Raw genomic sequence first — 12,821 nt, 5'->3', positions numbered from 1 at the left:
TTCCAGCATTGTGGCAACAGTTTGAGGGACAAAAATATATTGGTGTAATGGTTAGGAGTCCACATACTTTGGATATATAGTTTGGGCTATTCAACATGAAAACTCATGTGGAGCAAATTGAAAAGAGACGGAAATCTGCTACAGTGCGTTTCTTAACTATCTTCATTTGTGTCCTTATGGTGTGGTGTGGTTCCATTTCCGAATTTTCTAATAACAGCACATCCTGATATGTTTTATTTCTGTTGCACCACAGCAATTTGCCAACAATTAATTTAAAGAAGCATACGTAGTACTTTTTAGTACGATTTATTGTTGCATCTAATGTTGTAGAACTCTATCCTTAAGGTACTTTTAAAATGCAGCATGTCATTTCACAAGAAAAAAGCAAACCATTCCATCCTAAGACTTTCTGCCGTCTTTACCTTTGACACTAGAGACTCCAAACATGCTAAATAACATTCTCTTCACAGAAAGCTCCACATCAACAATTACAGACATTGTTAAATCCCTTTATGTGGAGCATCTGCTATAAATGTCCCTGTGGGGGATGTTACTATAGAAATAATTACACATTAGGACAAGTTCATTACTATAAACCTTGCAGCAGCATGTCTGCAGAGCTGCTGTTATAGAAAAGCAGTTAACGCCTACTGACCAAAAGAAATGAGAATTCAGCAGTGATGCGAGATAAATTAAAATGACAAATGCACACAATTACACATATAATCTGAAGGATATTTTCAGGGTGCACACATACAAATACAGCACACGCAATACCTCAATCTGTCCCAGTGCATGTGAAAGGGAAACAAACAAAACAGATTTGTTAGATCTAATACGATATAAATGAAAGAATCCAAATAAAGAAATCCTCAGCAAATTTGTTTAATAGGTTCAGCCATACCTGCTGTGTAATGTTGCGCTTGTGTTGAATAGCAGTCAAATAGCGCAGGACCAACTTTGTGGCCTCGGTTTTACCAGAGCCACTCTCCCCACTGAAAGATAATAATCACATTGCTAAATCCCTAATTATTCGTTTAACACCACAGTTAGGTAAACTGGCACAGACACTTGGCGTGTAATGAAGCGATTTCCACCTCCTTTAGTTTGCATTTAAGTAATGAGCATGGTGTCTGGTTAGACAGAAGTGAAATCAAATGCTAAAATGCGCGTGTCATGCCAGCTTCTTGAGACGACATTGGGTACATTTCAGAGACATGATCCGTAGTTCTAGCCCAGACACTAGCAGTCTTCCCTTACAAGTGTCTCCTTCAGAGAGAGGACTAAAATGTTCCAGATGATCAGTTGTGTCAAACACAACTGACTCTAATTAGTTTATAAATTGCTAAAAATACTCACTTAATATTTTTCAAAAATTCTATTAAATAAATACAAGTCTAAATGCATTATTTAAATAACTTCTATAATTGAAAACTTTATAATATCTCCTTTAATGTACCCGATAATTCAACAGTACCTGATAATAATGCATTGGTTCTGTTTGGCATCCATCATTTTTGTGTAAGCAGCATTTGCTATAGCAAATAAATGCCTGAAAGGAAAATATTTGAGACGTTATTCGAGCCACGTCTCTAGCACGTCTTTGTGCTGCGTAGAAAAAAGAAAGAAGACACTGAGTGCTTACGGAGGATTTTCACCAAGGACATGTCCCTTGTACTGAAGCACCATGTCTGTCCCATAAATATTGTACATCTTGTATGGGTTCACAGCTACCAGAATACTTCCAATGTATGTCTTGAGAGGAAAAATAAATTTAGCCTAATTCACGTATCAATCCAAAATGATCATCATAAACCAAAATATATATAATCATAAATGAAAGTATATTCAATAATCACAAACCAAAATATGTTTTAGGACTGAAAATCTACTTACATATATCAGTTCACGTTCAAACCTTTTTTTAAGGTTGAGTAAAACAGCAGCTTCATGAAGTTCCCTGAAAGAAAGAGTTTTATTTTCAATACATTATACATTTGCCTATATAAAAGAACCACGTGTTATAGATGTCTATCATCAAACTGTTTAACATAAATAAGTTTAAGAAGTACTCAAGCTGTGTCATGTCCTCAATCCCGTCCTCTTCGGCTCGCTCTCTGTACAACATGGTGGGCAGACTTCGGATAGAGTACATCTACATGCCAAAGTAAATACACATGCTCAAATAAATCAGACAAATGTAATACAGTTAAATGTATTAAAAGGTGTAGTAAATATGATGCAGTGCTGATTTCATGTCCTGGGCAAATGCAGAACTGCAGAGAAACACCAAACTATCCAGTGCTGTGGCCTTTTAGGACATGAAAAAGAATATTACTCCATAAATTGTTCGACATTAAATCACATTCTGTGGATGTTCCTGAGTTGTAAAAATGTCTAGCACAGACTTGGCACAAACCAAATCTGTGTACTATGTATTTATTAAGCCATAAAACATGAAAAGATTATGAACCTAACAAACATTCATATGCTTAAAATTGACTAGCAGCTAAACAAAATGTACTGATATATGGCCAAATGTTTAGCTTTGTACCTTATCATACCAGTGCCCTTGAGGTTCACCTTCCCTGTCTGGTAACCACTCAGGCTCAGAAACATCAGCATCTTGCCCAGGATACACAGGGATGACGAAATCCACCAGTTCTTCATCCCTGTACATGGACCATTTTATGAGGTTCTGCACAGTATGGTGTGGAAGGACTCTTTCTGAGGACCAAACATCATCTGGATCATGAGCATCTACTGTGTGGGCTTGAGCCCAATGTTCGTCAGGTTGACCCTGAACCTGAGGTGTCACCACTGCATACCTTGGATCCTCTGGAGTTCTCCTCAAAGTTGTGGGCAACTTATAGTTGGCTTTGTGTAAATTAATGTTCTTCAGGGCGCTTCCCAGAAAAGGTGATGTAGGTTGAGCACTTTCTTCTGTTTTACCCCTGGTAGTGATTGTTCCATCAGGCAGTCTATAGGAAGCTTTACGGAGGTTTTGGTTCTGAAGTGCACTGGACAGCACTGAAGTTTGTTCTTTTTTGTTGGGATTTTTGAATAGGCCAGAGGTACTCGGGAGCCTAACATTACGCATATTTGCGTTTTGCAAAGCACTTGACAGGTTGGAAGAAATATTCTTTTTTGAATCCTGGCCTGAGCTCTTGTTTAAAATTGTTCCATCAGGGAGCCTGTAGGAAGCTGTACGGAGGTTAGCATTCTGAAGTGCATTTGAAAGAAGAGGGGAGGTGGATTGTTCAGTCTTCTGGTCCCGAGAAAGGAGAGTTCCACTTGGCAATTTATAAGAAGCTTTACGAAGATTGGAATTCTGTAGAGCATTTCCTAGGTATGGTGAAAATTGTTTCGTTTCAGTTACTGGTTCAGAGCCCCGGGAAAAAATAGACTCAGGAATCCTGTAAGAAGCTTTTTTGACATTGGCATTTTGAAGGGCATTAGATAATAGAGAGGGGGTTGAAGTAGGTTGTTCAACCTCATTTCTTGATTTGATTGTTCCATCTGGCAACCTGTAAGTCGCTTTACGGAGATTTGGGTTTTGTAAAGCATTAGCCAGTACTGATGGTGCTGCAGCTTCTTTTTGGTTCTCTGGGTTCCTAGATAATAATGACCCATTGGGTAATCGAAAAGAAGCACCTTGAAGGTTTGGATTCTTTAGTGCGTTTGATAAAAGAAAGGACTGTTGTTGTGCCTGGACGATAGGTGTAGGAGTTCTCTGAAGTGGAGACATGTATGAAGCATTGCGTAAATTAGTGTTCTGTAGAGCACCAGACAGTAAAGATGGTGAAAATTTTAGATGAGAATTCTGCAACGCATTTGACAGACCTGGGGAAGTTTGCAGTGACACTTGCTGTGTGACCACTGGATGTGAGGATGTAAGTCTTTGTAAAGAGGAGCTTAATGAAGAATTACGAAGATATGGATTTTGGAGTGCATTTCTCAGCATTGGTGAACCTTGATAACTAGCTTGAACATTTTGAGGTATCACTACTGAATGAGGAGCTGCAGCTTGTGGCATTATTGAATTATACGAAGACTGAATTGCACTCTGATTGATGTGTGCCATTAGTGGAGACTGTGTAGGACTGAAGCCTTTAAGTGGTGAATTATATGATGCAGCAGAGAGATTTGGGTTCTGTAAACCATTTGTTAAGAGAATAGGAGGATTTTGCTCGACTGTCTGGCCAAATGTTATTATCTCTTGAGGCTGACCAGTAGGTGTTGCTATGATGGATGTATGGTTGATAGCTTGATTATGCAAGGGATTTGTTATTACAGGAGAAGAAAGATTCCCAAGTGGTGGAGAGTGAATAAGCACTGGTGTGCCAAGACTCACTGTGGGGTGAGGTGATGCTGGCCTCATTGGGAGAAGGGGTGAGCCTGGTCTTAGAGGTAAATGAGGTGAGCCTGGTCTCAGTGGGGAATAAGGTGAGCCTGGTCGCACTGGAAGCTGAGGTGATCCTGGTCTTGCTGTTAATTGAGGTGAACCTGGTCTCATTGATGCCTGATTTGGTGTATGCCTTAGAGCTGGTTGTGGTAATGGTGATCCTAGACCATTCACTGAAATTTGCTGAGGAAAATGTGCTCCACCATTCATTAAAATGGGTTGGCTTGGCCCTCTTACTGACTGCCTTAGAGGGACAGGATTTATTGGTACTCTTACAACTGGACGGCCTCTCCCAACAGGTCTATGAAAACCTCTCTGGGGATTTGGAGTTCCTGGTGGGAAAAATCTTTTTGAGTCTCGGAATACTGTCGGTCTAGAACCTTGTCTTGTTAATGGAACAGGTGATGAAGTTGTACTTCGATGCATAGGTCCTGAACCTATTACTCCATTATGAATGGAAGATCTGTATGGAGATACGTTTTGTGTTAGAGGTTGTTCCTGGTGGCTTCTTCTTTGCAAAACTGGATTGACAGGGGATGGTTTAACAGTACCCATTGGCACTTTATTTCGACCAAATCCTCTAAATCTACGTGTGGATGGATGAGCAGACAGACTTTGTGTATCATGCTGGATTCTAGCAGACAATCTTGATGGTGTAGGAGAGAGAGGTCGAGCAGCAGGAGAGGATATTGGTCTTGGTGATCCTGTTCGTTGGACAGGAGGTGAGCCTGGTGGATAAGGTTCAGTCTGTTGATCAATTCTTGGAGATAGAGGAGGGCTCATTCTTCTTAAAGATGGTTGTGATGAACCAGCAATTGATCTTGATGATATAAATGAGTCATGCCTTTTTCCACTAATTGGCCTGAAAGGACTCTGAGGTGCACTTTGTCTCTGGTTCATTCTTGGAGTTGGGGGAGGGCTTTTCCTTCTTAACGAGTCTCGCAATGAGGTTATCGGACTCCCTCCTTCTACAATATCAGGAGAGTGTCCTCTTAAAGAGAAAGGTCTCCTCTGGGGTATGGGAGACTTTCCCTTCAAAGTGACTGTTGGAGATGGTCCTCGTCTTGAAAATTGTGGGGAAGATGGGGGCGTAAACCCTCTTTTTTGGAGAGGTGATAGTGGTCTTTGTGTATTGGTGTTCCATGAGGATTGACCAAATACTCTTTGTTGTCTTGGTGAAAATCCTGGACTTATTCCCTGTGGTTGGGTATCATACCTTTGGTGGGACAAAGGGCTACTTCGTCCCGGTAAAACCTTACCTCTCCTGAGAGAAAGCTGTGGTGAGAGATGAGGACTTCTTCGTCTTAATGGTGTTTGCTGTATAGTTTCATATGGAAATTCAGGTCTCTGAAACATGGGATCTGAATAGACGAAAGTGGGGTTTACTTGATCAATGAAGCTTGGGTCAAATCTCCTTGCAGATAAAACAGGTGATACTGGTGTTGAGAGTGGCATGGGTCCCACAGGTCCAAAAGAGTGTCTGCTGGGTGTGGGTGATACTGGCATAGGAGGAGGAAAAGGAGACCTTGCTTGAAGTAATGGGGAGGATGGCAATTGTGGTGAATGAACCAAAATAGGAGTCCCGCCAGGTAATGAAGAAAGAGCTATTGGTGTTTGCTGGACCAAAACAGGACTACCACCTGTTGCTGCAGGAAATGCTGTTGGTGTTTGCTGGACCAAAACAGGACTGCTGCCTGTTGCTGTATGAAATGCTGTTGGTGTTTGTTGGAGCAAAACAGGACTGCCACCTGTTGCTGCAGAAAATGCTGTTGGTGTTTGTTGAAGCAAAAAAGGACTGCTACCTGTTGCTGCAGGAAATGCAAGAGTTGTGGTGGAAGATTGTTGTGGAATTTCTACCATTTGTGGTGAAATGTGTTGCGTAAACCCCATTGGTTGAGGAAATATCGGAGGGTTTTCGTGTTGCATATCAGACATCACTTCTAAATCATTGAGAGCAATATGAGGAGATGGTGGATTTACAATTTCAAGTTTCTCTTTTCCAAACAGTTTAACTTGTGGTCTTGGGAGCCGAAACTGATCTTCCGGCATTATGCTTTCCATTCCTAGCTGTGCAGTTTCATTAGCATAAGGGTCAGATGGCTCTGTTTGTTCCATTATATCCCCCAGTAGGTAAGTGTATGGCTGATTAACCCCTATAAGAGGATCTATATAAACTGCTGTAGGTTCTCCAGCATAGGTGTACAGGTTTTGGTTGTATGGGTTTTGGTAACTTTGGTACCTCATGTAAGCATCTGGGTGCCACTCTTGGTTTCCATAAAAATTTTGCTGATCACCATAATAATCAAACTGCTCTGGGTAAACACCATAATTGTAGTATTCTGCATCATTTCCATAGTAGTCATATTCTTCTTCCAGTGGATACCCAGCTTCGTTGTAATATTCAATGCCACTATCAAAATAACCATATTCATCCATTCTTTGTTGCCTAGGATCATAGTAGTCTATTCCAGTATCATAATAGTCATATGGTTGTCTTTCGTTGTATTGGTCGATGTAGTCTTCAACATAATAGCCATATTCATCTGCATAAAGGGGATCATAGTAATCACTCTCTTCACCATATAAACCATATTCATCTTCAGGATAAGAATAATACTCTTCATCATGACAGTCATATAGATAAGGTCTTCTGAATCGTCCATGGCCATATTCATTTTGGTCCAAATATCTCCCCCGTGGGCTGTTTCTTCCGTAGCTTCTTAGGTCATAGTCCTCTTCCCCATAGCTGAATTCAGCCTCATCATACTCATATCCTCCATTCTCATAGCTATATCTATCTTTGTTTGACCTGTGTTGGCGGAGTGAACGACCTTGTCTTCCCCGAGATGTTTTAGATGATATGAATTTACTAATCAGCCAATTAGTAGCTCCTGAAATCTTTCCAACAAGCCCTCCTTTAGTCTTGAATTTTGCAGGTGCAGTAGGCTTTTTGCCAATGAACCCTTTCAGTTTGCCCCCTAGCCCAGAAGTTGCAGCTGCAGTGTTTTTTGTTTTTCCACCAATATTAAGCAATAAAAGAGATTTTTCACCTTCTTTCTTCTCAACTTTATTTTTTCCACCACTTAGAAAACCTGACATGAATTTAGATGTGTTCTTAAGATCTTCAGGTTTAGACTTGCCAAGTCCTGCAAGCAACTTAGATGGATTTTGGAAAGCCTTCATAGGGGTATCTTTTTTTTTCTTCGATAATCGCATAAAAAGTCTAGATGTAGTTTTTAGACCTCGTTTAGGCTTTGGGGCTGGTGTTTGGGCCTTTGCTCCTGTCTTTAATAACTCTGCATCTGAGCCATCTTCAGATTCACTGGTTACAGCAGGTTTTCCTTTTCCTTTTGCCTTTTTAGGATCTTCTTTTACTTTGCCTTTTGCAGGAGGCTCTTTAGCCCCTGCCCTAGCCCCTTTTTGTCCATTTTTTGCTCCCTGTGCAGCTGCTGTTTTTTCAGCAGCTTTCTTTGGAGGCATTTTATGCTAATTTATGTCAATATCAAAACACAATGAAAAACGCATCAATTTTAACAAAAGTGGTGCATTTGGAGCAAGAAAAATACCTTTCTAAGACACAGAGGAAACAACACCTGACATAAGGCTGTGTCTTATCTAATGTAATCTAGTTGTCTTTATTACTGTCCCAAATCAGAAGCAGGTTCTCTCCAATGCTGCAAATCAGAAGCATGTTTTCTTCAATACCGCAAATATTACACTCATTCAGGACACTCACTCTACCTTGCATGGTTATATTCCTCATCTAAGAAATATCCAATGGAAAAAAAAAATCTATCCCTTAGCGGTTGTGCTGATTTTGGCAAAAGATTTCCCACAGGCAAGATGACCTCTGCATTAGAATCCCATTGGTCATGTGTTGAAGCTCTTTAAATGTTCTCTTCCTAATGGTACTCCAGTCACACATTTGTCCTTGGCGAGTCTCAGATAGTGTTCTCGCAGTAGTCTGGAAACATGTGTCTGAAAGTATGCGAGGGCTCCCTGTTATAGTTGGAAAGGGCACCTTAAATGTATCAACTACACTCACTTAGAGTAACATTATCTCTTTGGTTCATTCCTGTATAAATTATGCAGTTCAGTGAGCTGTTACTAAACTGTCTGAGAAACATTTCCAAAGAGCAGAAGAATATGGTTGTGATGCAGAAATAAAAGAAATATTATCCAGCTTAGAAGGTAAGTGAAAATACCACACACATGAATAGAGAATTAACAGCCTTTTGCTGGGGCACATGCTTGTTTTTATTGGATTTTTATCTTTTTAACTCTTAAAAAGCTACACTTAACACTTAGATAGCACTTATTTTATTTGCTGCATTGTTTTTGCTGTATTACAAAAAAGAGTGATCTAATTGTCTACGTGCGCATAAGCTTTATTGTTATAAGATGTTCCGAAAATAAAATACATTATAATCTTCACTTAGTATACAAAAGCTTAAAATGTTGCACACAATTTATTTTTACAAATCTTATCTTATATCTTTTTTCAGTTTGGACAGAAAGACTTTGGAGACCTTTGCTTGAGTGCTGTCACTGCTTTGTGCTCTTACTATGGGGTTGCCTGATATATTTTTCTGCTGTTGTTGTTGCTGCTGTTTAATTTTTAGCTGATTTTAAAAGTGTCATTTAGGGATTCGTGTTAATTCATTGATGAGAGTTAATGTTCTAAGAGTCCATGGGACTTGGAATAATGAATTCTTAATGGCTAGTATTCAGCTTACTAAGAAATGATGAAATATTCATTGTAAAAGCTCTAAAAATAATCTACAGTAATTTTTTTAAATCAGGTTTTATTTCAGAATGTTTCAATGACCATTCAATTATTGTGACTATTGTAAGAGTGCAACAGTATTCAATTCTGAATCCCCTCCAATTAGCTTATTGTAATTATATCTAGAAATGCATTATTATACTATAGACATAAATATGTGTTAGCATTAAACATGTGGGATTTTAAATACTAGTGTTTAGATTCGATTACATGAAATTCAAGACAGAGCTGAAAATCCTAAAAGTCATTTAGTCCATTTAGACTTAGCTAGTTACCTCAGCTGAAATCCAAGGTGTCGGGTTCCAGTCCAGTGCTACGGGAAAGGCTCTGCCTTGAATTTCATGCCATAGCTTGTTTGTGTGAAATTAAGACTAAACATTGACCTTTGCCATATATGGATGCAAAGCCAATTACATACATACATTGTTTCCATGTCACTATTATTGGTTGATTATTAATAAAAAGAAATAAACTGTTAGTACATAATATCACACATTATATAATGTGAAATGTTCTGTGGTGTTGCGTCTATTGCTTTAAATCTATCGCATGTGTAGCTCTTGTACACAATGTAGTCTGAGCAACTATACAGCATTAAAGCTCATATTCCTTTAAAATTACAGAAACATGTACTGTATTAAAGTCTAAATCAATGTCATTTTCAAGTATTCACAAGAATTTAATAATTATTGATATTTATTCAAATTCTATACATCAGCTATTGTACATAAAGCAGTTAAAATCGATTGTCTTATAACATAAGACAAATAATAACTTATAATCTATTGTTATATTGTCAACCATACATATTATAATCATCATGCGATGTGATGCAGCGTAAACGGTAGAGGAATAAGTTGAAACACTGAAATTCTTTTTTCACATATCCCATCATTGGGGGTTTGGGGTCAGAGCACAGGGTCAGCCAGCCATGATGCAGCCCCCCTGGAACACAGGGGTTTGAGGGCCTTGCTCAAGGGCCAAATGGTGGCAGCTTGAACCCCAATCTTCCACTCAACAACCCAGAGCCTTAACCACTTGAGCTACCACTGCCCTAGAGACATCCACCTTCCCTTTTTACTGCATCTGACAGCCCATGACATGATCAAAATTGTGTTGCTGAACCAATAAAAGGCCCTAACACTTATTTTGGTGGTCTCTCTCACAGGTACTGCTGAATATAACTAAATTTCATAGATACCAATTCGATTAAGCAAACTCGATTAGTTAATTAATAAATCTGGTTAGACCTAAAGTAAAAAAAAAAAAAAAAAACATGCTGGATTTCTCTTAAGCTTGATTCAAACTGGCCTGAATGATAAACAGCCAGGATCAGACTGCTCACTCCAATGAATGAACACAGAAGAGGAAATATTAAGTAATTTTTGTCTCTGCAGTTGAATCATATTAAGATAATCTTAACATAAACACAACTAAATGTGTGGTTATAGTGTCTTTATCAAGTCACCATCAGCACTTGTTTTCAGTAGATGGCAGCAAAGTTCTTCAGTGCACTATTGTAAAGGCTGATCATCCTTGAGCAAGATATTGTGGAAGACATCAGCAGGAATAAATGCACCATGTCACAATGATGGAGCTTGTGAAAATTTGTTGCATCAAACAGCATGGCCGATAAACCATCAGATAAGCAGTACTTCATGGTTTTAATGTGGTTTCAAAACCCTGTTTACAAACTGACGAGCTACACAATCTGCTGAAATTCATACATTTAAATTTTAATTAAGAAGACATTCAATCATAAGTTAGATGTAGACTCCTGGATGTAGAGTTCTAGTCACTCACCAGTCCCATATGGACCAAAAACTTAAAATCTATCCTAAAACATTTCTCTTCGAGTCCCCAAAACATACAAAACCTTTCATTTACGGCTTCCCCAAAGTGTTGGATTTTAGCTGAGCCATTTTTCTAAAAAAATATATATGATTTAAATATTCCATAGATTAAAAGGGAAGGACTTTATCATGTCAAAAATGTATATGGATGATAAATTTAAAACATTTATTATAATAATAATAATAATAATAATAATAATAATAATAATAATAATAATAATAGTAATATATTTCTAGAGTGGTATTAAATAAGAAATGATAAAAACCACCTTATGCCACCATTATCCAGGATCAGTGTCTATGCAACTCTTTTGCTACTATTGTTTATGCTAGTATAACTACAGGTGTATTCAACCCACACACACACACACACACACCCATCATGTTGTGCCATATGGTTCCTGCATCAAATATCCAAACCTGTAGTGTGACTCTCAGAGCAGCATCAAACCCCCTTACCTTCACTGCACTAAACAGGATAAAGCTCCTCAAGTAATTCCAAAATGAAGTCTCTCCATTTTGTTTATCCTTAGCGATTTGACAGGAGACCGGAGGCCTGCGGTGGTCCTGCTTAAGAGTTTTGATAATTCCCCACGCCACACTTGCTCTCTGTGTCGTATGCCCCGAGTGCCTCCACATGCATATTTAATGATGTCTATTATACTAGTTTTCACTACTGAATAGAAGCAGCAGCTCTAGGTTTTCAGATGAATAAAGAGAAGGTAACAGTTGGCATCTTGTAAGTGTACAATTAAGCACAATAACACCTACAGGAGTCTCAAAGCCTGGATCTTTCCCATAAATTTACATTTTTGTAGAAGTTATATCACTCTAGACCGGATTAACCTTTTCAACTCTAAAAGAAGCCCTGATACAGGCTTTTAATCATTACTCTTATGAGAAATGTTGAAACTGGAGCCTGCAGCATGAGGCTTTAAAGTAATAACACCGTCACTAAAAACCTGGCAACAAATGCTGGTGTTGTATTAGGTGGTGTACCAGCACATTTTCCACAACACCATCCAAGACTGGTCATGTTTATCTAAAGCACGTTCACCTGGCTATTAAAACAGCCATACACTGACCATTCATAACATTAAAACCACAGACAGGTGATTATCTCATTTCAACGGCATCTGCCAATATATCCTATATTAGGCAGTAGGTAAACATTCAGTTCTCAAAGTTCATTGTAAAGGGCTAAACAGTGACGGCTAGACGACTGGATCAGAGCATCTCCACAGTTCAGTGAGCTTTGGGCGCTTATGACCGTGTCACTGGTTCACCAGATGTCCTTCCTTTGACCAATTTTTGTTGGTGCTAATCACTATATACCAGGAAAAAAAAACCATAAGACCTGCTGTTATGGAGGTGTTTTAACCCAGTCATCACAATTTGGACCTTGTCAAAGTCCCTCAGATTCTTACTCTTGTCCATTTTTCCTTCTTCCAACGTGTCAACTTCAAGAACTGACTTGTTTTTTTCACTGATTAATAGATGCCAATGTAACGAGGTAATCGGTGTTATTCACGGCTCCTCTTAGTGGTTTTAATGTTATGGTTGATCTGTGTTTATAAAAAAATGTTGTTAAGGACATATTCCTTGATCACATACCCAAATCAAGCCACTTCTCCTGCAGGTACTAATTTGACAAGCTTCATTCTCATGATCTCTTTAAGACAGACACATTAGTCACAAAATGTCTTATTAATCCCGAACACAAATGATCAAAAACAATGAGCTTTCTCATATCCCTTTTTATCTACTGACAAGTGTC

General features: G+C 38.8%; 1 protein-coding gene across 1 annotated transcript in view; it reads right to left on the bottom strand.

Annotated features, from left to right (window-relative positions):
- The window catches only part of myo15aa (myosin XVAa), a 34,417-nt gene extending 25,848 nt beyond the window's left edge, over window positions 1-8,569 (bottom strand). The window contains exons 1-7 of the mRNA XM_058377566.1: window positions 2,555-8,569; window positions 2,073-2,155; window positions 1,897-1,960; window positions 1,646-1,755; window positions 1,478-1,552; window positions 905-995; window positions 778-783 (exon numbers count right to left, since the gene is read on the bottom strand). Of these exons, the coding sequence (XP_058233549.1) occupies window positions 778-783; window positions 905-995; window positions 1,478-1,552; window positions 1,646-1,755; window positions 1,897-1,960; window positions 2,073-2,155; window positions 2,555-7,885 (5,760 nt within the window). The 5' untranslated portion in view covers window positions 7,886-8,569. The remainder of the gene's footprint in view (window positions 1-777; window positions 784-904; window positions 996-1,477; window positions 1,553-1,645; window positions 1,756-1,896; window positions 1,961-2,072; window positions 2,156-2,554) is intronic.
- Window positions 8,570-12,821: the final 4,252 nt, after the last annotated feature.

Source organism: Hemibagrus wyckioides, linkage group LG24 (assembly GCF_019097595.1).
Source record: "Hemibagrus wyckioides isolate EC202008001 linkage group LG24, SWU_Hwy_1.0, whole genome shotgun sequence".
Classification (NCBI taxonomy): domain Eukaryota; kingdom Metazoa; phylum Chordata; class Actinopteri; order Siluriformes; family Bagridae; genus Hemibagrus; species Hemibagrus wyckioides.
The sequence above is the reverse complement of the archived record's forward strand: the minus strand, read 5'-3'. Positions and strand labels throughout refer to the sequence as shown.